We start from the raw sequence: 27,770 nt of genomic DNA, 5'->3' as shown, positions 1-27,770 counted from the left end.
GCACTTTGAGCCTTGAACCATGGAAGTGAGAAGTATTTATCCATGTGCTCTCATTATCCATTGCTCAATGTGCATTAATTATGTTTTTTAAAATTTACATTGTGTATAATATAGTGGTTTCACATCTCTTGGGGGCTTTACAGACCAAGAGAGAACTTCCCCTCTCAGGCTAGCTAATTGCTGGAGGTAGTTGACAGCTCACCTAAAATCTGCCTTTCATGTACAGATGAACATATCCAAGGCTGTGCCCCCATCCACTTTCTTATCTTTCACACACCAAGCCAACAATTCACCTGATCTAAATCATTCCAGAGCCAGATAGCAGTCAGCTAGAGACCAGCCCTATTGCCCTGTGGGGACCTCGACCAGACTACGCCAAATATTGAAGGCCCATGTGTGCTACTCATGAGCAAAGGTGATGACACAGCAGTTTTACTGTACGCACTGTGCAAGCGTACCTTTCTATAACCCAAATACTGATGTCACTGTCAGCCAAGAAGCCTCTTTTGTCTGAGTTGGTATAAAAATGTGTTGCTGACCAGCCAGTGCATAGCTACTTTGTGTTTGCTACTGTGTTAGCAAGAACTGCTTTGTCTGATGGCTCCTGTGTCTGTAATGACTACTTGGTCTTCAGTAAAGTCTCTCCTATATGCCTGCAGCTACTCATGTCTTCTTCCAATTCCCAGCATCCATTTAGCAGAGGGGCTGTGACTGAACATGCTCAAATGCCGCATTCATTTACGGCTAGGGTTCAAGATCTGAAGAAGGGGCTGTGCACAAATGAAAACACTAGACAAGAAATATGAATTTAGAAGGCATGGGAGCCAGGTGGAAACTTCCCTCTAGTGGAGAAGCTCTCCGAAACCCTGGACCTGTCAGCTTTTATTCATTTGAATACACATTTGCCCTTTAGGAATGCATACAGGCATATCAAAGGTTAAGTTTGGTAAGCAGTAAAAGGATTATCAGGTTAGGGAATTGCCTTCAGCCATTGAGCCCACAGCAGGGCAATATTATGATGATTTTCAGCCCTGCTGAATATCAAAGTCCATTGGTCTTCCAATGGGTCTTTTTGCATAATATGCTAATTACTGTTGGTTTTAGCCTCTGGTACCGAAAGCCAGTCTTAAGCTGTTTACCTTGCCCTGTGTTGCTTTTCCTAGGAAACCTCAATAAAGATCTATGCCTTCTCCTCAGTCCTGTCATCTGCTCCCCTGAGCCATGTGTGGCACGGCGTGAGGCCTTCTCTTAGAAGACATTAAGTAATCAATTAATTCAATGACATTTGCCTGCCCACGTCTTCAGCCAGTCATATCTCCGTAAACTAAATCCTGGGTATAATTTTTTTTTTTTTTTTTTCAGTGAGCTGATTGTGGTCCACATCGAGGCTGGGTATAATTTTTTATTACAAGGGTGATCTAATGGGTAGACGCTCTCCTGCCATTCTGGTTGAACAAGTCTGAGTACAAAACAGGTCTTACAGGCATCTTAAGTAGCAGCAGAAGCATAGAAGTAAGAGGTTCAAGGAGGGACTGAAATTCAGCTGCCAGTTGCACCTGTATAAAGCAGGTCAAAGCCTGTGTGGAACTGGTCCTAGCTGCAGGGGCAGATGACCCAAGAGTGATGCACAGATGTCGATTCAGAAACCCTGCACTATGACCTGCCCTTACGGGCCATAATTGGGAATACACAGACGATATAGGCTTATGCAGGCCAAGCTCTTCCCTCTTTGCTTGTGCTGTGTGTTTATTATAATCACACTGAGTTGCCAGAAAACTCTGAAAATCATCCCTAACCTTTAGAACTGATTTGACACGTAGTAATTGAGCAGTGGCCTCATTTCTGGTGTTGCCTCAGCACTGACCTGCCACGGTGAACATGATAAAACAGATGCCTGTCTCTGAGATGCTGAACAAAGGATTGCTGTAAAAAATTAATCTCTATTGAAAGGAAGTATTTTGAATGTGTAGTCAGAGAATTTACCTTCTTGCACCTCACCCTCCCCACCCACTGCCACCTTCCCTTTAAAGTAAAGGTGAGGTTTCTCTTTTTCTCTCTTGCATGTGTGAGTCTAGCAAATGGGCTGATATGCCAGCTGCTCTAAATGCATTCCGAGTCTCATCATTTCAGGATTCCTTTCCTGTGGTGTAATTCCACTGCATGCCAAGGTGATCGCCTGGCCTTCACTGCATCGCCCTGTGCAAATCAGGTCATAGATGATAGATGAGTAATAAATGGTCTGTTTTCTAATCCAGAGGCAACCTGTTTTCTGTCAACAATTACATATCATGGTTTGGGCTTCCTGGCGTTTATTCTATAGTCATGATTGAGTTTTGATATAATGAGTTCTTATTGATGTATTGTTCATCAAACATGTACTCTGTGCCACAAATACTATTTTGTACACATTATCCTGGATGTCCACTACCTTCTGGTTATTGAACTAGTTAATTTTTATAACCAAAATCTTGTGACTCTCAATTATCTTCATTTTTGTTACAATCTTTTCATTTTTAAGAAGTATACTGCGATATAAGGGAATTTGATAAATTGCTAAGGATTAACCAGCTAACACTGGCTGGAAAAATAAAAGAGCTTAGATGCAAATTCGTCTTTTACACATTGGTGCCCATATTACTTTACCACAATATCTAAATTTTTCATTTTATTTTTCCAAATGATTCATAAGTGGATATATTTTGCCTATAGTTGAGGACCTATGTAAAGCCGTCTAAACAAGCTGTGGAAGGAAGTCACCATGAGGACAGCAGGAGGAAAAGCCACCTTCTTGTCAGTACAAATTGTCTCTTAATAAAAGTGAGAATTTTTGCCCCATACGGTCCTGAAATATTTTTTAAAAAGCATGGACTAGAAAAAAAAGTTTAGAAAATAACTTTTTCCAACTTTGAGAGAACTAAAAGCCTTCCAAAACATTTTTGATTAAGAAATACTTTCTAAATTAATAGTTCATTTTAAGTGTCTTAAAAATCCAAATTCATCTAAATTTTTATTTAAAATTTTCTGCCTCTTGCTATTGACCATGAAAATTTATTCCTTCAAATTTCATGAAATTAATTCAGGTAGAATAACATCCAAAATTCAAATCAGGTTTTATGATATTTATTAATTTATCGGCATTTATTCAACTATTCAACTAAATTTTCTTCCTTTTTTTTAAAAGCGAGCCCAAGATGATTCTTCTTTTTTTTTAAAAAAAAATATTTTTATTGAAGGGAAAGGAGAGAGAGAGAGAGAGAGATAGAAACATCAATTTTGAGAGAGAATTATTGATTGGCTGCCTCCTGCATGCTCCCCACTGGGGATTGAGCCCACAACCCAGGCATGTGCCCTTGACCAGAATCAAACCCAGGATCCTTCAGTCCTCAGGCCGACGCTCTATCCACTGAGCCAAACCAGCCAGGGCTCAACCACATTTTCATTGAACAGTAAACATTTTATTATTAATGCTAATTCAATAATTATTAAAAACAAATTAACAACAACATGAATTAAAATATAGGCATAGACATGACAAAATTATGCAAATATGCAAGACTAATTGTTGAGAACACTTTTTCTCAAGGAATTATTCTCGTAGATTTTTGTTTTATTACAGATTTCCAGAAGTACTTAATTACAATAGTGAAAGATGAATTCCAAAATCTCTAGAAACAGTTCTCTTGCAAGTTCTGACTTCATTAAAGTTTTCCATACAATGAAAGACAGTGTTCCTAAAAAATAGTAAAGATATTTATGAGTTGAGATAAAATTTATTTCTTTAGACATTCTGTTGTAGTGATTTATGACAATGATTCTAAGGTTTTTTCATTACTTATGAAATCAGCACAATAAGAATTTTCAAAAGTTAAAGTGTTTCTTACCTGTATACTTATGCACAATGTGCAAAAGATTTAGAGCAAGCAGGACACTTTTCTGAAAGCCAGTAAAGTCACTGATGAAGAGGGGTTGGTCCCCACTAAGAAGCACTCGTGTGGGCAGAACTTTTTGGAATTCGTAAGTTCTAATCAAAGTTGTAGGAAAGAGGGGTGGAGCTAAATAATCCACAAACAAAGCCCAATTTCTTCCAAAATCTGCTTCTTGTTTAGAATAATACCTTAACCTATAAGACAAGGGGCGGAGGGAAGTTCCCATTTATAATTAGTCAACTCAGAATTTTGCAAACTCAATTTTCAAAACAGATATTTTGTTCAAAACTACATCCTACTACTTTTTAGAATATGGATTGTAGAAACTGGCTGTTGATTTTAGCTCTTAGATTTGAAGATTTGAAAAGATTTCATTAGAATTTTAAATCTGGAAATTACCACGGTTTTAGTAGAATACTTTTCCCGTTTCATAAATCCTGCTCCATTTGCATACATGCTGAAATGTGACCAAGTCTCATTATTTTAAAACTAGAGGCCCGGTACATGAAATTCGTGCCCAGGTACGGCCCCTAGGCCTGGCCTGCGATCAGGGCCATCTTTCCCAGGTGCCCACAGCCAGCCCTGCCCCCTGCTGCCACCCACCCCAAGTTCCCATTAGCCATCGGGTGATCAATACCTGATGGCCAGGGGAAGGGACCGAAAGGGGGCCAGTGTGCCTCATAGTGACTGGTCCAGCAGTTATTCTGGTCATTCTGCTGTTAGGGTCAATTTGCATATTACTCTTTTATTATATAGGATGTAAAGATATATTCAAAGAAGATTAGCAAAATTTCTGCTGAAATTTGATATTTTTTTAAAATATATTTTATTGATTTTTTACAGAGAGGAAGAGAGAGAGATAGAGAGTTAGAAACATCGATGAGAGAGAAACATCGACCAGCCGCCTCCTGCACATCTCCCACCGGGGATATGCCCGCAACCCAGGTACATGCCCTGGACCGGAATTGAACCTGGGACCTTTCAGTCCGCAGGCCGACGCTCTATCCACTGAGCCAAACCAGTTTCGGCAATTTTGATATTTTTAAAGGAACATGTGATTTCCATTTCAGGTAACCACTAAACAATAAAATAGCTTACAGACTATTTTTCTTGCTTTTTAGGTAGCTTGGTATTTTTTTTTTTTCTGATAAGTCCCCCTTATCTGAAGTTTCACTATCCACAGTTTTAGTTACCTTTGGTTCAAAAATATTAAATGGAAAATCCAAGAAATAAACAATGGTTAAGTTTTAAACTGTATGCCGTTCTGAGTAGCATGATGAAACCTCTCCATGTTCCACTACATCTTGGGAATGTGAATCATTCTTTTGTGCAGCATGTCTATGCTGTTTATCTCTGTACAGGTTAGTCACTTAACAGTCATCTGGGTTATGAGATTGACTGCTATAGTATCTCAGTGCTTGCATTCCTGGTATAAATCCCATGTGGTCATGGTTTATAATCCCTTTTTTATGTGGCTGAATCCTGTTTGCCAGTATTGTGTTGAGGATTTCTGTGTATGGATCTTTGAATATCAGTTTGCAGGATACATAGTTTTATAAACAGAAGAACTATAAGGGTAAAAGCATAGTCTTTGGAGTTAGACAACCCTTGACATAAATCTTCCTGACCACTATCAATCTGTGTAAACTTCAGAAGAGTTACTATCTATAAAATTTATTGTTGTAAGAATTGACTGAGAGATGAGAAGAAAATCCATAGTTCAGATTCTGTCATGCAGCTATTAAAAAATATTCATATAGGTATAGGTTGACAGCTATGTAGACAGACATGTAAAAAAGTTAGAAGTTCAGGATATAAAGTAAATATGTTAGTACAAAAATAATTAACTTTTGTACTTATGTTTCTACTAAGATCAACAAGAGGTGTTTGCTGGGGTCCCACCCCAGCAGATCCAGGGGTCCCCAAAGATGTGGACGGAGTTGGTGAAGAAGGAATGACACAGAGGCAGTGTTCAGTTGATCAGCTGCCTAGCCAGGATCTCTAGCCAGGATCTCCAGCCAAGTTCTGGTCAGGATCTCCAGCGTAGTTCTGTTTAGGATCTCCAGCCAGGTTCTGTGTCCATGTTTTCTTGCTAGGTTCTCCAGCCAGGTTCTGTGTCCATGTTTTCTTGCTAGGTTCTCCAGCCAGGTTCTGTGTCCATGTTTTCTTGCTAGGTTCTCCAGCCAGGTTCTGTCCAGGTTCTCCAGCCAGGTTCAGTCACCAGGTTCTAGTCAGGTTCTCTTGCCATGTTCTATCCAGGTTCTGTAGCCAGGTTCTGTCTCTAGGTTCTTCAGCCAGGTTTTCTCGCTAGGTTTTGTCTCTAGGTTCTGTGGCCAGTTTCTGTCCAGGATTTTTTGCCATGTCCTCTCCAGCGAAGTTCTTCTGTCTCTGTTTTCTGAGTCCTATCCATCCCGAGAGTGGGGCTTACCTAGGGGTCCCTGTTCGGGTGCCAGATGTTGGGGTCCAACCTCAACAGGTCCAGGGGTCCCCAAAGGTGTGGACGGAGTCGGTGAAGAAGGAATGACACAGAGGCAGCGTTCAGGTGATCATCATAGCCGGGTTCTCTTGTCAGGGTCTCCAGCCAGGTTCTGTAGCCAGTTCTCCAGCCAAGTTCTGTCTAGGATCTCCAGCCAGGTTCTGTAGCCATGTTCTCTCGCTAGGTTCTCTAGCCAGGTTCGGTTGCCAGGTTCTGTAGCCGGGTTCTTCAGCCAGGTTCTGTCTAGGTTCTCCAACCAAGTTCTGTAGCCAGGTTCTATCCAGGATCTTTTGCCATGTTCTCTCCAGCGAAGTTCTTCTGTCTCTAGGTTCTGTGTAGGTTCTGTGTCTAGGTTCTGTGAGTGTTCTGTTGTCTTGTTACATCTGTATTTATACCAGTTGATTCCAATCCAATCAATCTCTATTCCAAAGGTTAGGGTGTTTCTTATCTCCATTCCAGGGAGTAAAGATTATGTAGCTTAAGCATGATTGTTCATAGTTAAAGTGATTAATTACCCGCCTGGCACTTAGTTAAGGGGTTTTATTCCCTCCCTAACTTCAGGGGAAAATCCCTACCTGGGGGAACAACCTTTCTCCGAGAGGTGACCTTGGTTAAAACACATAGTGCCAAGAAGGTGAGCAAACATATTAAGAACAGTATGCCATATATGCCAGGTCCCCCAAAACAGCAAGGATCGACCGGCTCCCGGCAGGTGTTTGCTTATTTGTTTTCCCCTTAGGTGGTGTGCTAAAAAAACAGGCACATACACATTTAAACTTACTCATCAAACAATTCATATGGATATTATTTTGCCTCAGGTTATTTATAAATTTGATCTATTGAAAATTAATCAAATATTTCCAAATTAGTCACATTCAATAGTTTGGAATAAATGCAATGAGCATAAAAAAACAAAAACAAAATAAGCACATAATAGAAATTAAATCATAAACAAAATCTGCAATATCCTTAAATTTTAACCACTTGAAGTAGTGTCACACTTTCAAGAATAAAAACAAGTTTTCTCATCTCTAGGAGAAGACAAAGTAACAAGTTGTCATCAAAACATTTTTAGACTTCCTCAATCCATCAACAAAAACTTGCCTCAGAGAAATGGTTTGGGAAACAGAGTTTGGCAAGCCTCCAATCAGTGTCATCTTTCGAAAGTCAATCCTTTAGGAACTGGCCATTAGGAACTGGGGCCCATTGTATAAACATGTTTCTAACAAAAATTGATAGCTATCTTCCCTGAGTATTCTCATACTGGTAACTCAACTAACTTAAAATCCACAAATCCCTGAACTCTGCATCTCCTAATAACCCAATTCACTAATAACCCAAAACTAGATGAGAAAAGTGTTCTGCTCAGTGATACTGGGCCTGCCAGACGTAGTTCTCCCTTCCTATAAATGCAGTAAATTCAACTTTGTTGTTTAATTTCAGATATTGAGGGTTGCTCTCATCATCCTCTGAGAGTTGATATTAAAAATGCAATTTTCTAGAAGAATTTCATTTTGCATGTGATTGGGAATGTTTGCAAAAATATTGTTTTATAAACTATTTTCTCTAAACTATAATGACTTGATCTCAATTACGATCTTTAGGTTGCAACCCCCTCTCTGCTTGCTTGACCAATAACCTCAAGTTTCATTGGCAGTCATAGAAATAGCCAAGCAGCTGAGTCACAACAAAAAAGATGTGATGATGTTTACAATTCCAATTTATTTCACAGAATCTCAAGAGGATGAAGTTTTCTGTGGACCAATATGAAAATCATCTTTGAAGCAATACGAAGAGCAAACATATACAGAACAACATGACTCCTAAATCTGTTGTTTATATCTTAATTGAATATGTGGTCAGTGGGAAAGATAAAATTAGGTGCTTAACAAGAAGGCCTCAAGCATGTGTGCCTGTGCTTATATGTGCTTTTTAAACCAGTCACTCATCCTTTCCTTCTTTCTACACCAGATCTCACTCTGGATGCCTGATACTACCCCAAATATAGTGTCATTCACTTCCAGACCAAGTCATGCTGCCTCATTCAACCTCATTTGCTATAAAATGGGGAGACTTCTAACGTCATTTTAGCTCTTCAGTGTGATAACCAAGATGCCTCTTGGATAGCTCCTTCCAAATATGTGTTAACCAAGTTATTTGTGTCTGATCAAAATGATGCAGAGATCATATAATTATTTGTCATTACACTCCCTGGTTTATAAACACCGGTTTGGGTAAAACAACCTTTTGTTTGTTTGTCTTCTTGGACTTCTGGTTTGATTTTGATTAATTGCTTTTTATTTTGTTATACTTTATAATACAAATTGGCTTTTTCCCATATCTTTCCTTCTTACTTGTAAAACACTTTTTACTTTATCCAGTAAAACATTTTCTTGTCAGTTTTTTCTTTATCTGTAATACCCCCATAGTTGACATATTGGTAAATAGGTTAATTGAAAAACACTTCAATGAAAAAGGTAATGTAAGATGGAAGTATTGTTACCATGTAAAAACAAAATAACTTTAGATCCATTCTTACCTGTTGTGAAAATTTTTATGAGCAACCTCCAAGGATGAGACATGTGCAGCCCATAAGTACTTCAGCAGGTCATCAAAACTACTAGAATCGGACTTTAAATGCTGTCCAAGAAGAACAAGGTTATATTATTTAAGCAATGATAACTGTCTCTCTTCCTGAAAAATCAATTCTACTTACAAATATAATTTTTCAACATCTAAATGAGGGGAGTTTTTTTCCCTAAAAGTTAAAATATGAAAGATTTAATGCTTAAAAGTCCCTAAAAGCTTAATATTACTTATATTAATTACTAGTGATTCTGAACCCATTTGAAAGCAATAAACCATGTGTTTTAGGATTTTATACTGTTCAGAACCAGAGTTTTAGTATTTTATTGTATTTTTTTAAATATATTTTATTGATTTTTTACAGAGAGGAAGGGAGAGAGATAGAGAGTTAGAAACATCGATGAGAGAGAATCATCGATCAGGTGCCTCCTGCACATCTCCTACTGGGGATATGCCCGCAACCCAGGTACAAGCCCTTGACCGGAATCGAACCTGGGACCTCTCAGTCCGCAGGCCGATGCTCTATCCACTGAGCCAAACCGGTTTAGGCTTATTGTATTTTGTTTACTTGTTGTTCTCTGGCCATATAATGAACTTTCCACAAAGTCTTAAGAGTCAAAAATGGGCCCTGACCGGTTTGGCTCAGTTCATAGAGCGTCGGCATGCGGATTGAAGGGTCCCAGGTTCAATTCCGGCCAAGGGCATGTACCTTGGTTGCGGGCACATACCCAGTAGTGGGTGTGCAGAAGGCAGCTGATCAATGTTTCTCTCTCATCGGTGTTTCTAACTCTCTATCACTCTCCCTTCCTCTCTGTAAAAAATCAATAAAAATATATTTTAAAAAAAGAGTCAGAGATGGGGTAAATGGGAGGAGTAAGAGTATTTTGTCTAATTATATGAAACTAGAGGCCCAATGCACAAAAATTTGTGCCCTCAACCGGACTGTGCCCTCTTGCAGTCTGGGACCCCTTAGGGGATGACCACCTGCTGGCTTAGGCCTGCTCCCCGGGGGATTGTGCCTAAGCTGGCAATCAGACATCCCTCTGGCAGCCTGGCAGCCCTCGGGGGATGTCCACTTGGCAGCGGGGAGCAGACCTAAGCTGCAGTCGGACATCCTTAGTGCTGTACTGGCTTGTGGCTGAGCAGAGCTCCCCTAGGGGGGAGCGCAATGACCACCAGAGGGCAGCTCCTGCATTGAGTGTCTGCCCCCTGGTGGTCAGTGTGTGTCATAGTGACCAGTCATTCCCAGTCTTTCTGCTGTTAGGGTCAGTTTGCGTATTACCCTTTTACTATATAGGATAGTGGCCTGGTGCATGGGTGGGGGCAGGCTGGTTTGCCCTGAAGGGTGTCCCGGATCAGGGTGGGGGTCCCCCTGGGGTGCCTGGCCAGCCTGGGTGAGGGGCTGATGGCTCTTTGCAGCTGGTCACACCCCCTTCAGGGTGGGGGTCCCCACTGGGGTGCCTGGCCAGTCTGGGTGAGGGGCCGAGGGCTGTTTTCAGGCTGGCTGGTGACTGAAGCTTCCAGCCTCTCCTTTTTTCCTTTTTTTTTAAATGCTGGGATTTTACCTTCTACAATTGAAACTTTGTTGCTGTCACTGGAGCTGAGAGCTGGGCTTCTGCTTGCTCCAGCTCCGTGGCCACGGCTAGCTGAAAGGAGATTTCTGGGGTTTGTTTAGCTTCTATAATTGAAACTTTGTTGCTTTCGGAGCTCAGAGCCAGGCCGCGGCAGGCGGTGAACCTTGGCTTCCTCCATCACTGGAGCAAGCGAGACTCCTGCTTACTTCAGCTGCGTGGCTGCTGGCCGCCATCTTGGTTGGGTTAATTTGCATATTGCGCTGATTAGCCAATGGGAGGTATAGCAAAGGTATGGTCAATTACCCTGTTGTCTATTATTAGATAGGATATCAAGATCTGTAGAGGGAAACTTGTTTGGTTTGGGTTATTTACTCTTTCACCCATGGCACTTTACTTTAGATATCAATATTTGATACTGATTGTTAAATGATTGTTTCAGTGAAGTTATATCCTATATAATAAAAGCCTAATATGCAAATTGACCGAATGGCAGAATGGCCAGTGGAACGACAGGTTGCTATGGCGCACACTAACCACTAGAAGGAATACGCACAATGCAGGAGCTGCCCCCAGCCTGCAGGCCCCAGGCCAGCCAAGGCAGGTGCCAGTGGAGTCCACCTGATTGCCCTGCCATTTGCCCCACATAGGGAGGCTACCTGCAGCGGCTGTGATGGGGGGGTAGGGCTGGTGAGTGGGAGGCGCCAAGCCGGCCAAGGCAGGTGCCAGCAGGGCTACCCCCTCCCCTGATTGCCCCACCAGTCACCCCACAGATCAGCTCTGATCACTGTCGAGGCCTAGGGAACATACCCATGCACAAATTTTGTGCACTGGGCCTCTAGTTTGTTTACAAAGAGAGTTGAAATAATCTGATCAAATTCACCATAACCTATATTATATTTGTATTTCTCTATAGGTTTTTGCATAGTTGGCCCTGAAATTATAATAAAAGAGAACACTTTATGCTCTATTAGATCATAATTCTCATGTGTTTGCATATAATTCATTTGGTGTGAGAAAAGTGGCTAGGGCAGCCTCAATTCTCAATGGGTAATGAGGGTGCTAATGTGCTATGATGTCATTCAGTAATCAACTCATTAATATTTCTGTCATTATAATAAATATTTTAATATTAAGAACTTAATTCTTTAAGAACTTGTTCAATGCCTAAAAAACTCTACATTAAATATATTATGCAAAAGTTGTCTGGTGACCCCCAAAAAGTATTAATTGAATTACTAAAAAACAAAAGAAAACAAAAGCCACACACAAAACCTGGTAAAATTCATTCCACTTTTTCATTGCTTCTGGAAAGGATGAATGACAGCTAGAAACATTAAAACAAAAACTCATCTGATCCTTGTATGGTGGCAGCAATGTGACATTGTCTGATGGTATCCCCATTATGCCAGAATCAACTGCAGCAAGGAAGGGCATTGCAGAGAGATAAAAATTAAGGTCTGTGTAAACAAAAATGATGATTAATATTATTAGCATACAAAAGAGGTTGCTTTTGAAGTAAAGAAATCTATCATGAAGGTAAACCCACAGATTGGGAAATGTGGTAAACCTTAAGCAGTAGTTCTGGGCACTTCAGAAACTATCAGAAATTTCCCTTATTCTCATATGCAACTTGAATGTGCTTCTCTTAAGGATCCTGCTCTCCTAAAGCAGAATGGATTTATGCTGTGGATTTATTACTTTAGAACATAAAAAGATAATAATGGCACTTAATGTGCCCCTACCAGGGCTGGGGATCAAGCCTGCAACCAAGGTACATGCCCTTGATGGGAATCAAACCCAGGATGCTTCAGTCCACAGGCTAATGCTCTATCCACTGAGCCAAACCAGCTAGGGCTGAATTAATTTGTTTTGTAAAAACAGTAATTCTGGTGTTTGTTTTTGTTCCTCTATTTGGAATTCAGGGTTAAATTGATTCTTTGTGGAAAGGTAATCAATTTTTGATTTGACTTTTACATTATACTCACCAGCCCACCAACTGTCTACAGAGATGCACAGATGATCCCCAGACTTATGGCCACAGTCTGTTCTTTGGGTGGGGTCAGCTAATCTGCCTGGAAAAGAGGGAATCCAGATTAGGGTTTACTGGACCATTTCAAAACTGTAGCTTAAAAAAAACCAAGAAACAAACAAACATGCTTGCCTCTGGTCATTATATATTCTGAGGAATTTTTTTCTTATCTTCCCATGGCAAGAATACGTCATTCTCAGTAGCCTTTACCAAAAAGTGTTTTTTGGTTTTTTTGTCATTCACATTTTTTTCAAGAATAAAATTTGCTCTATTTTTGTTATTATGCAAACCCAAATTTCTACTATCAACTTACCCCATTTTCCAATTATATTATTTCTCTAGCAAAAGTTAGGTATCTCCTGAAATCCCAGCATTTTCTTCTCTCCATCTCCTTTTCTCTCCCATCTGCTACACTAATTCCAAGCTCTATACTTTAGTTTATTCTACTTTTTTCTTCATGGATTACTTAAAAAAAATCCAACAACATTTCACCTTGTTTTCAAGATTCAATTCAAATCTTAGTCTATGTCTAGATTATTCTAGCTCCCAACACTCTCACTTTTATCTAGTATGCTTTTATTCGCAGGCATTTTATTGTCCTTGGTTGTATCATTTCTAATTTTCCTTCCTGTGTTATAAGTCCTTTGAGTGGAGGCATGGAATCTAGCATAAATTTCTGTACACTTTTCACAGCCGTCCCTTTCCCCCCATTTTTCCTCTCTGATGGCACTTCTTTATCTTGTCTTAGACTCCCAATATTCTCTTCCCAATTCCAACATTTTTCTAGGCAAAATTTTGGTTAAGCAATAAAAATGAATAAATATTGATGTATGCAATCAAATGAATAAATCTCAAAAGCATCATGACAACTAAAGTAAACCAGACCAAAAAAGAGTTTACAACAGTTTATATGAAAATTCTAGATAATGTTCCCTAATCTTTTTGTCTGTGTGTGGCAGTAAAAATAGTATTTTATTCCACCCCCTCCCCACAACCAACCCCCAGTAAACTTTTCCCCTCTCGTTCCCACAGCAACGTTACAATCAGAAAAAAATAAGTTTCGGGGGGTCGGGATTTCGGAGGTACGGGTAAAAACAGTCAAATCACAATAGGAATTTTTCAAAATAGGTATCCACTTGGTCATCTCCTTCTCCTTCATCTTCAGGTTCTCGTTTTCGCTTCTGACCCTTTTCTTCTTCACCACCAGCCTCTTCTTCGTCTTCCTCGTCGTCCACTTCCCAGTCGTTATAATCTTCTTCATCCTCCTCTTCCTCTCCACTCACATCCTCCTCTTCACCTTCCTCCTCCTCTTCTCCATCCCCTTCATCTTCCACTAGATGAGCATCCTCATCATACTCTTCCTCCTCCTCCTCCTCCTCCTCCTCCTCCTCCTCCTCCTCCTCCTCCTCCTCCTCGACCTCCTCCTCCAGGCCCTCTGCGTAGCCCTCGGCGTCGGAATCAGGGGCCTCCTTGTCGTCCCGGTCATAGCCATCGAGATATGTACGTTGTGGGAGGAGCTTGAACATGTTTTCTCGGGAGTCGTTCAGGTTGGTTACCTCACAATTGAAAAGGTCTAAGCTTTTGAGGTTTTTCTAACTTTTTCAGTGGCTCTATTGTCCTGAGGTCTTTAATTTTGTTGCCACTTAAGTTTAGATGCTTGAGGTTTGGACCCTTTTCTGCCAATACTTCCAGGCCCCCTGAGATTCTGTTATCGCTTAGTTCAAGCTTCGTAAGTTTGTTTAACTTTGGTAAGTTTGCGACTGAGGTGAGGCCTGCGTTGATTGTACTTAGGAACTCCAGTTCTTCAAATTCATCTTTGAGGCCTTCGATTTTGCCTTCACAAGACCGACAGTTGTCCAGGACAAGCTCTTTCACATCAGAGGGCGTCCTGTTCCGCAGCTCTAAATGAATCCGTTTGTCCATCTCCATCTCTCGCGCTCTCTCTGCAGAGGCTCCCGCGCCGGCGGAATTCAATCAATAAACCCCGAACCCACGGCCGCGCGTTTTAGGACTTTGAAGGCTCAACCACCTCCGCTCGGTTCTCGAGCACCCTGTTCCCTAATCTTCTGTCAGAGACAGAAAACCTGTGGTTGCCTGTAAAGTCAGGTTTTGAGGTGGGTGACAAGTTAGTTGGGAGAGTAGGGAGGCATGGAAAAAGTGGACAGAGGGTAAAAATGGTTCTTGAAAGATGAGAATACATTTTCTTTCTGGTCATTGTTGATGGTCCTTAGCTTGAAATACTTATATGGGATACTTTTAAAAAAATTAATCCTATTTTGATTTTCTCTAGTTATGTCATGTAGTTTTACTTCAATTAAATACTACATAAAATCAACCACTAAAAAAGAGAAGAATCCCATTTATTATGTTCTTGAGTGAAAATAAAATTTTGCAAGGTATCCAATCCAACATTTGATCTTGTCATTTGTGGATTACTGAACCCAGGGTAGAAAATGTTATGGAACTTGCTAGAGGCCCGGTGCACGAATTCGTGACAGGTGGGGTCCCTTGGGGTGGCCTGCAAAGATCAGGCCCCAGCTCACGACCCCAGCCTCACAGCCCCACAGCCCTGCCTGGCACCCTGCTGTGTCCTGGCACCACCCCCTCACCTGCTCTACCATCCAGACTGCAGGGGCGATCAATCAGGGCTGGTCCTCCCTGCCTGTCTCCCTCAGCACCTGGGAGCTGGGTGGAAGCTCCGCCCCCTGCCGCAGCCTCTGGTCGCCATCTGCAGTATGATCAGCAGGGTGATTGGGCCCCAGCTCACACCTGCCTTGTCCTGGCACCACCTGCTCACCTGCTCCACTATCCCGCCATGTTGCCACTCTCTTGGGGCCCATCGGGGCTGGCAGTGCCTCCACTGCCGCCTGCTGTCAGTGCAGTGTTGCTGATGCCTGCCATGTTTTATGCCGCCCCCTGGTGGCCAGCACATGTCATAGCGAGAGGTCAAACTCCCTGTTTCCTGGTCGAATGACCACCTGAGGGGACAATTTGCATATTAGCCTTTTATTATATAAGACTAGAGGCCCGGTACACAAAATTCATGCATGGTGGGGGTCCCTCAGCCTGGCCTGCACCCTCTCCAATCTGGGACCCCTCGGAGGATGTCCGACCGCCAGTTTAGGCCCACAGGATCGGGCCTAAACTGGCAGTCGGACATCCCTCTTGCAATCCGGGACCACTGGCTTCTAACCACTTACCTGCCTGCCTGCCTGATGCTCCTAACTGCTCCCCTTCCTGCCTGATAGCCCCTAACCATCTCTGTCTGCCTGCCTGATTGCCCCTAACTGCTTCTGCCTGCCTTTCTAATTGCCCCTAACCACCTCTGCCTGCCAGCCCGATCGCCCCTAACTACTCTCCCCTGTTGGCCTGATCAGCCCTAACTGCTCTCCCCTGCTGGCCTGATTGCCCCCTAACTGCTCCCCTGCCTGCCTGATTGCCCCTAACCACCTCTGCCTCAGCCCCTGCCACCATGGCTTTGTCTGGAAGATGTCGGTCTATCTGGTCTAATTAGCATATTACCCTTTTATTAGTAGAGGTTTGGGATCCTCCTCAACCATGTCCCAGGAGTTCAGATATTTTTCTTCTCCATGCTAAGGACTGCCTAAGAATAGGACTTATAGTGGGTGTCAGGAGATCCCCTTGATGAACTTGCTTGTAATGCCAGGTCAGGATGCTATCACAGATCAGACCTTGCAGAGTCTCATCTCCTGTCTTTTCCACAAAACTACCCATTCTCTCATTGATTCTTTTCTTTCAGTACAATTTTCTGGAAGCTGATGGTGAGGGTCCCTTATTTCTTGAATGCCATTGTTAGCCAGAATAAGAGAGTTTGGGATTTATGATATTTTTGTTCCAATACAAATCTTCACTTTCATTCCTGAATGGAGATATAATTTTCATGAAGAGAACATATGATAGAAAGGTTTTCCTGCAAAGGATTTTTATGCTTTGTCACTCCAGTCTACATGATTACTTAATCACATTTAGAACTGTAGGTAATGGAAATTAATTTTATGTACCCTTGTGTATTTAATGTACAGTATATTGCCTTAACTGTTTTGCTCATGGGTGTACTCCCCAGGACTTAGAACTAGGCTTGGCACCTAGTAGCACCTCAATTAATAGTTGTTGATATGGAATGAACTAGGTCTAATATGCTGTGTCTCAGTGAATGAAGAATCCAGTGGCCATTTGTGACTATTTAAATTTAAATTAATTTAAATAAAATTAAGAATTCAGGTCTTTGGAAGCATTATCCATCTCAAGTGCCCATTAGCCATATATAATAACACATGAGCACAGTAGGTCTCCTTTCCCCTACTGGACAGTGCAAAGATAAGTTTTTCATTATTGCACACAGTTTTATGGGCTTTGTTGAGTAGAAACATCATGCAAACTGGGGCATTCCATAATTTTATGCTTGATAAAATTAGTTTAGGAAAGAATGAGGAGAAAGATAGATGGGGAGGAGTGTAGGAAATAGTTGGAAAAGGAGTGGGAAGAGGAAAAAGACAAATAATTTTCACAAAAGTTGTTTTATATATACAAGGTAATGCTTCCTATTTAATTTTCAGTTAAGTCAAAGGGTCATTGTAATGAAAAAGAGAGTCATTCTTACCTGTATGATATTGCCATCCATGATGTATAGGTAATCCCCACAAAATATTTTGTTCATTTTCTGGTGCAAATTTTTCAAAATACTTGGCTGTTTCATTCAATAGGATTTTATATGCTCCTTGTCTTTCAAGGTAATGCCAGAAATTAATGATGTACTTTCCATTTTCTATCTTGTAATCACTAAGCTTATCAGGACAATCTTTCCACAGAGGGGGATATGCATCTGAGAGACTGGATACTCCTGCAAAAGAAGCAAAATTACAGCCAATAATCTAATAGAGTAGAGATATCAATACTCCCTACATTTATATATAGGTTCCACCTAATTCTTATCAATAGCTCAACAAAGTTTATTTCCCCCAAATATAAAGAATTTTACTCTAAAATTTATATGGAAAGAGAAAGACCCTATATTATCTAAAAACTATTTTGAACTATAGGAATACAGCGGGAGGAGTCATTTTCCCTGGCTGCATACATAGTCACAAAAATCAAGACAATGTGGCACTGTTGGAGGACTAGGCACATAGATTATGAAACAGAATATGGAAATGAAATAAATCTACACAAATATGAGTAATTTTTGACAGAGATGCAAAGACAATTTAATAAAGGAGGGATAGATTTTTGAGTAAGTGATGCTAGAGCAATTGGACTTGCAAACAAGCAATCCACAGGCAAACAAATAAAGCTCAGAGTAATTCACATGCCTTATACAAAAATTAACTCAAAGTAGATCAGGAAGATAAATTTAATACACAAAACATAAAACTTCTAAATAAAAGAGGATAAAAATTTTTTGAAACCTATGATTAGGCAAATAATTTTTAGACTTGAATCCCTGAGCACTTGAAAGTAAAAGTTCATAAAAAATAATTTGATAAATTGGACTCTGCAAAATTTCAAAAATTTGCTGTCTGAAAAGTAGTGTTAACAGGATTAAAAGATAAGCCATAAAAGGAAAACTGATCCATGGGACTCAGGAAAAAGTCTTTAAATTTCCCCTCTGTGAAAGAGTCTATTATGAGGAGGAAAAGATAAGCTACAGACCAAGCAAAAAGTATTCGCAAACCACATATCCAACAAAGGATTTGTGCTCTAGAGTCTAGTCTAGACTATATAAAGAATTCTCAAAACTCAATAGAAAGTAATCAAGTTAGAAAATTGGTGAAGACATAAATAGCCATTTTTCCAAAGATATATAGATGTCAAGTAAATACATGAAAAAATGTTTAGTTAGCATCTTTTAGCCATTGAAGAAATGCAAATTAAAACCACAATGAGATATCACTGCATACCTATAAGAATGGTTAAAATAAAAAGTAGTGATAACACAAATGCAAGTATGTTCATTTGTATGTTGCTGGTGGGACTGTAAAATGGTACAACCACTCTAGAAAATAATTTGGCAGTTTCTTTTAAAAGTGAAGACCCTTTTTTAAGAAGTGAAGAACAGATTAGTCATTTCTAGGGGTCAGGGTAGGGAAGGGACGGGCTAAATGTGGATACAAAAAGGTAGAATGAGGAAGTCTTGTGGTGATAGTATAACTCATTATCTTGATTGTGATAATGATTACATAATGCTACACTTGTGATGAATTTGCATAGAGACACTCACATATATACAGGCACACAAATGAGTACAGGTATAACTGGTACAATCTGAATAAGCTGTATGGCTTGAACCAATATTAATATTTTGTTTGATAATATAAAATGTACACATTGAGGGAGTTTAGGTAAATGGTGCCTGGTACCTCCCTGTATATTTCCTTAAACTTTCCTATGAATAGAAACTTATTGCGAAATAATAAGTTTTATTAGAAAGTGAGAATACATATATGTTATTTTATTTTATATAAATTTGTGCACGGGTGGGGTCCAGCTGGCCCGCCCCAATCAGGGCCAATCGGGCCCAGCCGGACAGGGGGAGGGGACTCTGGAGGTTGGCGATCCGGCCCTGCCCCCCTGGTTGAACTCCCAGTTGAGGGGACAATTTGCATATTAGCCTTTTATTATATAGGATGGCCAGTTTCCTCTGTGGGGTAATATAGGTTTTAAAAGTTGTTGATTTTTGCTAATTTCTGAGTAAAGGAATGGCATGCCAGCATGTATTTAATTTGTATTTCTCTTATCATGAATATGTTAACACAAAAAATATAACTGTCAAAACAGATTCACATGAATCTGAAATTTTTCCGAACCCGAAGCTTATTAATAATTTTTAGGATACAAGCAAGAAGCAGACATACACAAAATTGATTTTGGAGGGAAAGAAGGCTTCAGACACTGCATCCTAATTGTCTTTTTCTCCTGCATGAATGTGCAATTTGCATTTGTTTTAAAAGACATGTTCTGAACAGCATATGCAAATATACTGTCCTCAAAGGCAGTGATTCCACTCTTAGGATTCCCAGTCTTATCTTCTGTTACTAAGACAGGTTTTAAAAAAGCCTATGAGATTAATTTTCATCATCAGCTCAACATCATAAATCCATAAATTCTATGCTTATTTGCAATAAGTGATCTAAACAGATGTGATACATCCTGCCTGATAAAAGCATTTTTATAGAGTAAGTCCCTGTTATTGTTTCACTAGAGGCCCGGTGCACAAAAATGTGTGCACTCGGGTGGGTCCCTCAGCCCGGCCTGTGCCCTCTCGCAGTCTGGGGCCGCTCTGGGGCCCCTTCCCCTGGCTACGGGCACCAGTTTTCCTCTGGTGCCCGGAACCCAGGCCTTCGCTCTTCGCCAGGAGGGGCCAGCATGGCGGGCTTCACTCTTTGCTCTTCGCTCGCCGCGAGGGCCCCGGGGGTGCGGCCGAGGCAGGCAAGGTGGGTGAGGGCCTTAGCTCTTTGCTCACTGCCCTGGCCCCGGGGGTGTGGACGAGGCCGCGCCCCGGTGGTGGGGCCGGGGCAGCGGGCTTCCCTCTTTGCTCTTCGCTCGCCATGCTGGCCTTCACTCGCTGCTCCTGCCTGGGGCCAGCCAGGTTCGCTTTGTCGCTTGGAGCCTACATATGCAAATTAGAGGCCATCTTTGTTGGCAGTTAATTTGCATATCGCCCTGATTAGCCAATGGGAAGCATAGCGCAGGTACAGTCAATTACCCTTTTTGTCTTTTATTAGATAGGATAGCTAGCTTGTGTACCGGGAGATGTTTTAAGGGAGGACAAGTATATGAAGAGGGCTGGTCTAAGTCAATCATAACCAAGGGCGTTCTGCTTAGCAAGGGATGAGACAAAACCTGATATTAATTTACTTCCTAATAAAGAAAGTATAGCCTTTTTTCAAGTTTAAGTGACATTTGGATATCTTTTTTTATGTTTTATTGATTTTTTACAGAGAGGGAGGGAGAGGCGCAGAGAGTTAGAAACATCGATGAGAGAGAAACATCAATTAGCTGCCTCCTGCACACCCGCTACTGGGGTTGTGTCCGCAAGCAAGGTACATGCCCTTGACTGGAATCGAACCTGGGACCCTTCAGTCTGCAGGCCGACGCTTTATGAACTGGGCCAAACTGGTTAGGGCTTGGATATCTTTTTGCCAAACTTTTTTCACATCCTGTGCCTCTTTCCAAAATTTGGTCCTTTTTTGTTTTTCAGTTGATTATTAAGATTCTCTCTCTTTCACACTCACATAAAAGTGATGTTCTTGATTTATGATTGCCATTATTTTTACCATTTTGTGATGTGCCTTTTATTTTGCACATGTCTGTATGCTAACCCATATATACACACATGTCTATGTTTATTTCTGTATATATCAGTCTGTATATGTGTTAAACATGTCTGACTCTAAGCCAGTACCAATGGCTCATGCTACACTTGCCTTGACCCCACTCTTACTAGTATATTTGTATCTTTTTCACTGGTGGTGATAATCCAGGATCTTATTATCTACAGATATTATTTTTTTGTTCAACCTGGGATACATTCAATATAATCGTTTCAGAATTGCTACCCTGTACTTTTATGAGAAACAAGTACACAATAGAGTACTGTATGTATATAGCCATCTTTGACCTCACAGTATCCAGACTGTTTTCTAAAATTACACCTCCACCTCTAGACTTCTATGTACCTGCATTTCATCTTGGGTCTTGCAACTACTGCTAATAAATAAGCCCATGGCTTTGGTGGCCTCTGAAGTCTGAAGGACATGTGTGCCTCATTTGAGCAGACCCATATGTAGTGCCCTGAAAAGTTGTTCATTTTATTTTTTATTTTTTTAAAAATAAGTCTTTATTGCTCAGATTGTTACAGTTGTTCCTCTTTCCCCCACAATAGCTCCTCTCTACCCGGTTCCCACCCACCCTCTGCCCTTACCTCCCCACCATTGTCCTCATCCATAGGTATTCGATTTTTGTCCAGTCTCTTCCCGTACCCCCCCACATTCCCTTCCCCCCGAGAATTGTCAGTCCACTCCCTTTCTATGTCCCTAATTCTATTATATTCACCAGTTTATTCTGCTCATCAGATTTTTTATTCACTTGATTTTTAGATTCACTTGTTGATAGATATGTATTTGTTGTCACTTTGTTGTTCATAATTTTTATCTTTACCTTTTTCTTCTTCTTTCTCTTCCTAAAGAATACCCTTCAGCATTTCAAGTAATGCTGGTTTGGTGGTGATGAACTCCTTTAGCTTTTTCTTATCTGTGAAGCTCTTTATCTGACCTTCAATTCTAAATGATAGCTTTTCTGGGTAGAGTAATCTTGGTTGTAGGTTCTTGCTATTCATCACTTTGAATATTTCTTGCCACTCCCTTCTGGCCTGCAAAGTTTATGTTGAGAAATCAGCTGACAGACATATGGGTACTCCCTTGTAGGTAACTAACTGTTTTTCTCTTGCTGCTTTTTTTAAAAAAATATATTTTTATTGATTTTTTACAGAGAGGAAGGGAGAGAGATAGTCAGAAACATCGATGAGAGAGAAACATCGACCAGCTGCCTCCTGCACACCTCCCACTGGGGATGCACCCGCAACCAAGGTACATGCCCTTGACCAGAATCGAACCTGGGACCCCTCAGTCCGCAGGCTGACACTCTATCCACTGAGCCAAACCGGTCTTGGCTCTTGCTGCTTTTAATATTCTCTCTTTGTCTTTGCCCTTGGCATTTTAATTATGATGTGTCCTGATGTGGTCCTCTTTGGATTCCTTTTGTTTGGAGTTCTCTGTGCTTCCTGGACTTGTAAGTCTATTTCTTTCACCAGGTAGGGAAAGTTTTCTGTCATTATTTCTTTAAATAGGTTTTCAATATCTTGCTCTCTCTCTTCTTCTGACACCCCCATAATTCGGATGTTGGTACACTTGAAATTTTCCCTGAGGCTCCTTACACTATCTTCATATTTTTGGATTCTTTTTTCTTTTTGCTTTTCTGATTAGGCTTTTTTGCTTCTTCGTATTTCAAATCTTTGACTTGATTCTTGCAATCCTCTAGGCTGCTGTTGGATCTCTGTATATTGTTCTTTATTTCAGTCAGTGTATGTTTAATTTCTACTGGCCCTTTTTCATATCCTTGAGGGTCTCAATAAATTTCTCGCAGGTTTCTAGAATATTCTTGTGTAACCTTATCACCGTGGTTTTGAACTCTATATCCAGTAGTTTGCTTCCCTCCATTTCTTCCATTTGTGACCTGTTTCTTTGTCTCCACATTTTGGCTGCTTCCCTGTGTTGATAGAGTGGCTTTCTGTGCTAGGTGTCCTATAGGGTGTAGCTGGATATTTGTAAACAAGGATCTGAAGTCCTGCCAAGAAGAACTGAATGTTCACCACGTGACTTGCAAGCAAGTCACACTGGGTCAAGATTGCACACAATCTTGAGTTCCTGGAAAATTTACATCCTTGGGAAAGGATATGATTAAAAAGTCTTGGGTAGAGCAGAAAGGGAATGCACAGCTGCAAGTTGTCGTCAATGCGCTATTGTAATGTAGAACAAAACAAAATTTTGTTGATTAACTGCTAATGCACTAACCTCTTGCCAAACCTCCATAAAAGAGACGGTTGAGGGCACAGAGTTGCTACATGCCTGAGTGAGCTGTAGCCCTTTGTCCAGCATCAATCGCCTGTGTGCTCGTCTTATCTCTGCGTCTTTGGTTCATTAAACATCCCTCAACAATAGGGCCCAGTGGCTCAGCCTCCCTAATTACCTGAGGTGGACACTCTTGGTGCACCCCTTTGTGGGCTGTGTGCACAGTATTGTTGTAGTTATGCCTTGATTGCTGTTGGTATCACTGGGAGGAATTGACCTCCAGCCCAATTGGCTGTGAGGACCAGCTGTGTCTACAATGGGAGAACTGCTGTGCTGGAAATACCCTTATGGGGCAGGACTTCCTTCACTGGGGCTTTGGTGCTCACTGAGTCTGCCCCCTGAGTGTGTCTCTTATGGATCTGAAGAGTTGTAACCTGGTGTGGTCTCACTCTGACCACTGGGTACACTGGCTCTTGGATCTCCAAGGAGGTGCAAAGTCAGCCACTGCCTGAGGCCACCCAGTAGGTGCCATAGAGAGATCTTCAGATTCCTTCTCTTTATTTTGGGTTTGGAGGTGCCCAGATGAGGCGCAGCTGTGAAGTAATGCAGGCTGCTGATGAGCCTTAGGCCTTCTTTTGGAAGCTCTGGGGCTCTTTGACCCAGCTGCAGTTTGTTAGGTTTTAGATTGCAAAAGGCCAGTCCATTCATATGCAAAAGCCTCTGTGCACAGCTTGGGTGGGATTGTATATTGGGTGGGGCGGAGTCTTAGGGAATCACTGGGAGGTGCAAACAGCAATGGTTGCCCATCAGCCCTGGCCAGATAGGTCCCTGGGTTTCTGTGCCCCGAGGCCCATGCAGGAACAATGATGGCTGCCAGCACCTCTGAGAGAAAACTGCCCTCATTTTCCGGCCTGATGCCAGACAGTCCAGTGTCTCCCTGTATGAGTATGGGTCCCCAGAATCTCACCCGGAACTGGAGTTCAGAGCAGTTGGGAGCTTGTATCTCCTTCCTGATTGAAAAAGACCACAGTGTACCAAGTTGCCAGCCTGTTTTGCACACCTCCGTACCTCCACTCTTCCGCACCTCTGCACCTCCTACTGGTCTCAATGCGCTTTTCTCTTTCCCTCTAGTTGTAGAACTTCCACTCAGCCAGCCTTCCCAAGGTTCTGGGTGATATCCATTTTGTCTTTTAGTTGTAGTTTTGATGTGATTGTGCAAGGCAGTAAGTTCAGGTGTTAACTATGCCGCCATCTTGGTTCTTCCAAAGCTCCTCATTTTAGTGAGACCCAGCACAACAGAACTCTCTGCCACTAGTCTGGCTGCCATGAAATCTGCTCTGTCACTTGAACCATATGACCCAACAGAGCAATGGTGCTTGAAGTATCCATGTAAGACAAGGATGCTATATGGAGCCTTCGGGGGGCCCCTATGTTTGAATTGCAGTCCAGACTATTAGGATTTTAGATTCAAGCTCTAGAATCCTCTTCACATAATGGCTTTCCTTTTGAGGAACAATTTCTCCCTTGTTACTGGTTCTTACATGCCTGGCCATGATCTAACAAGTTACCATGCAACCTGAGTAGCCCATCATGAAAGGGCATAATCTGACCACCAAGCCCATCACTAAATTGAAGTAGAATATAAAATGATGATTTTGAACAGGCCCTGTAAACACAAGTAAGCTGCCCAACAAAATGGCTCAGATTCCCATGACCCATATGCCTTCAGCTTTTTCTATCCCATGCCTTATTTCTGGCTTCATGGGCAATTCCATATGATCAGTTGTCTGAGAAAAAATAATTGAGTTTGATTTAGAGATGCTTCTGCATGATATATTGGCACTTCCTGAAAGAACACAGTTGAGTCTGGCCAGCATGGATAAGTCGTTGAGCATCGACCTATGAACCCAGAGGTCACAGTTCAATTCCCAGTCACAGTTGTGGGCTTGGTTCCTCGTATGGCAGCCGATCAATGATTCCCTCTCATCATTGATCTCTCTCTCTCTCTCTCTCTCTCTCTCTCTCTCTCTCTCTCTCTCTCGTCTTCATCTCTGAAATTACTAAAAATATATTTAGATAAAGAAAAACAAAGTACAGAGCAGATATAGGCTCATGCTGTGGAATTCACTGGTCTGACCATGTCCCATCATTCTGAAGTAGCTGGAATGATCTTTGCAGAATCAGTTACCATACTTGTGTGGCTCGGGCAATGGCCTCCAGATTTGGAACATGCTAGTTATCAAAGACTAATCCATGGTGCTATTTCTTCTTTAGACCTGACTTACGGTTTCCAAAATCAAGGTGTGAATAATAGTGTCAGTCCTCACTATTATTCCTAATGTGTCACTAATAAACTTTTGCTTCTTGTGCCTGAGACTTTGGGCTGTTATCATCTCATGATCTTAATTTCAAAGGAAGAATATTTTTCCAAGGGGAAACAATAATAGTTCCTTTACGTTAGAAGTTGAGACCATAAGATGGCCATTTTTAGCTCCTTGTGTCAATAAATTTACAGGAAGAGAGGGAGGTAAAGATAATATGAACCTATTTTGTTTCTTTCTTACCTTCTTGTTTTAGTCCCCCACTTGCTCTTTTGACCTGCTTACCCTCAAATGGGCAAGAATAAAGATCTGGGTGGTCTTGTTAATGGATGTAAATTTCTCAAATTCAATATTCTTTTTATTTTATTATTTTAAAATATATTTTTATTGACTTCAGAGAGGAAGGGAGAGGGAGAGAGAGCCCCCACACTGGGGATGGAGCTGCAACTGGAGCATGTGCCCCACCTGACCTGTGACCTCCTAGATTACAAATCAGTGCTAACCATTGAGAAACACCAGACAGGCAAGACTCTCTCTCCTTTTAAAATGACTCATTGATTTGGCCCTAAGGATGGCCTTGTGTCGCCAACACCCAGATGCTGTTAGTACCTAACACCTGCAGCCTCAGAGAGCTCCAGTTCTGTTTTTGTCAAATCCCTACATAGCTTCTCCATCTGTGATCTCAAGTCACCATAACTGAACCTGCCTGAGACGTAATTCATCACCTACAACATGAGGCTTGGTGAACTTTCCTTTCTGTTGGAAAAAGAAGGTATTTTTCAGTTTCACCACTCCTTTAGATATCTTTCACTCTTCTTCCCTCCTTTATAGCCAATTCCAGAATTTTGTCTTTTTTTTTTCCCCTTTAAATAATTTTTGCTTTGCCTCTCTTCACCACTCTTTAATCAATGTTTATACCTAGCACCTGGATTAGTTCTAAAGTGTCCAACCTGGTCATACCCATTCCATTTACTTCCTTTAGTTAGTCTAACACTCGTCTTGGTAATCCTAAACAAAATTTTTTTTGTCATATTTCTTCACAAAATAAAGTATTTCTATATTTCTTATTGTTCCAAACACAAATACTTGGCCTTCTTACCCAATAGTACACTGTATTTCTGCTCTGGCTGGGCCTTGCTTTCCTTTCTCTCTGTTCTATGGTGTCACTCACGCACACATCACACATCAAACACACACACATCACAAATCACACAACAGATTTCAGTCGCTAGATGTTGGAACCATGCGTTTCACCTCAGTGAATGCCCTCTGTCTTGCACATTGCTCTCCAGAGAGCAGCCACTAGTCACTTGGGCCATGTAAATTAATTCAAATTAAATAAAATCTAAAACTCAATTCCTTAGTCACACTAGCCCCATTTTATGTGCTCAATAGTTATATGTGGCCAGTGTTATGCTACCAGAAAGTGCCCGCACATAATATTTATCAAGAAAGAAAGTTCTATTGGCCAGTGCTAGATACAAAATCCTGAACACAGGGATTATTTCATAAATGTTTGGTACAGAAAAATGAGGATAAAAATGGGAGCCATAAGAGGAGGAAGAGAAAAGAAAATGGAGTTGGTGAAGAGAGAGAGCCATAACCAATTTTTAGAAATCTAATATGTTTTTAGTTTACATTATGTTGAAAATTCATGAAATGAAAAAGAGAGTCATTTCTTACCTGAATGATTAAGCCAGTCATGCTGAAGAGGCAATCCCCATAAAAACCTTGGTCATTTTTGTGTGCAGATTTTTCAAAATACCTGGCTGTTTGGTTCACTAGGATTTATAGGTCCCCATTCTCTTAAGATATACCCAGCCACTTTTCATTCTTACCCTGTAGTCACTGAACTTACCTGGGATCTCTTTCCTCAGAGGGGGGCGTAAATCTGAGTTATTGGTTGTTCCAACCGAAGGAATAGATATACAACCAACTATTACAGAAACCCAAGAAAGATGGAAAGTCATGGTACAAAATTAGAGATTAAGATTATGGCAAGGCTTTTATTGGGGAATTGAGGCAGGAGTCATAGTATATGTTTATACCTAGCCAATCAAAAGTTTGCATTCCTTTTCCTAATGATAATAGGGTGGAGATAGAAATGTTACCAATGAGATTAGGGTGACTCCCTTGCAACATAAGGTTGCCAGTCTGGGATTTTATTAACATGACTAAGTAAATTTATTATTCAATGATTGTAAGACTACATAAGTAAGCATTTTCAAGAACTTTAAAAATATTTTATCATGTATCAACATTCCTGTATACT

The 27,770-nt window shown here is 41.1% G+C and overlaps 2 protein-coding genes across 2 annotated transcripts; both read right to left on the bottom strand.

Annotated features, from left to right (window-relative positions):
• Positions 1 to 1,798: 1,798 nt before the first annotated feature.
• LOC308520867 (protein LEG1 homolog) lies at positions 1,799 to 27,202 on the bottom strand (the record flags this gene model as incomplete). The annotated part of the gene is made up of 7 exons (XM_081093572.1): positions 1,799 to 1,923; positions 3,882 to 4,120; positions 8,942 to 9,042; positions 11,835 to 12,019; positions 12,548 to 12,634; positions 17,213 to 17,483; positions 27,182 to 27,202. The coding sequence occupies 7 exons, from the start codon at positions 27,200 to 27,202 to the stop codon at positions 1,799 to 1,801; spliced, it is 1,029 nt and encodes a 342-aa protein (XP_080949698.1).
• ANP32D (acidic nuclear phosphoprotein 32 family member D) lies at positions 14,149 to 14,520 on the bottom strand (the record flags this gene model as incomplete). The annotated part of the gene is made up of 1 exon (XM_081094921.1): positions 14,149 to 14,520. The coding sequence occupies one exon, from the start codon at positions 14,518 to 14,520 to the stop codon at positions 14,149 to 14,151; it is 372 nt and encodes a 123-aa protein (XP_080951047.1).
• Positions 27,203 to 27,770: the final 568 nt, after the last annotated feature.

The sequence above is a fragment of the Myotis nattereri genome (genome assembly GCF_964212035.1).
Source record: "Myotis nattereri genome assembly, chromosome: 6".
Taxonomy (NCBI): Eukaryota; Metazoa; Chordata; class Mammalia; order Chiroptera; family Vespertilionidae; genus Myotis; species Myotis nattereri.
This window is presented reverse-complemented; position numbering and strand designations above follow the sequence as displayed.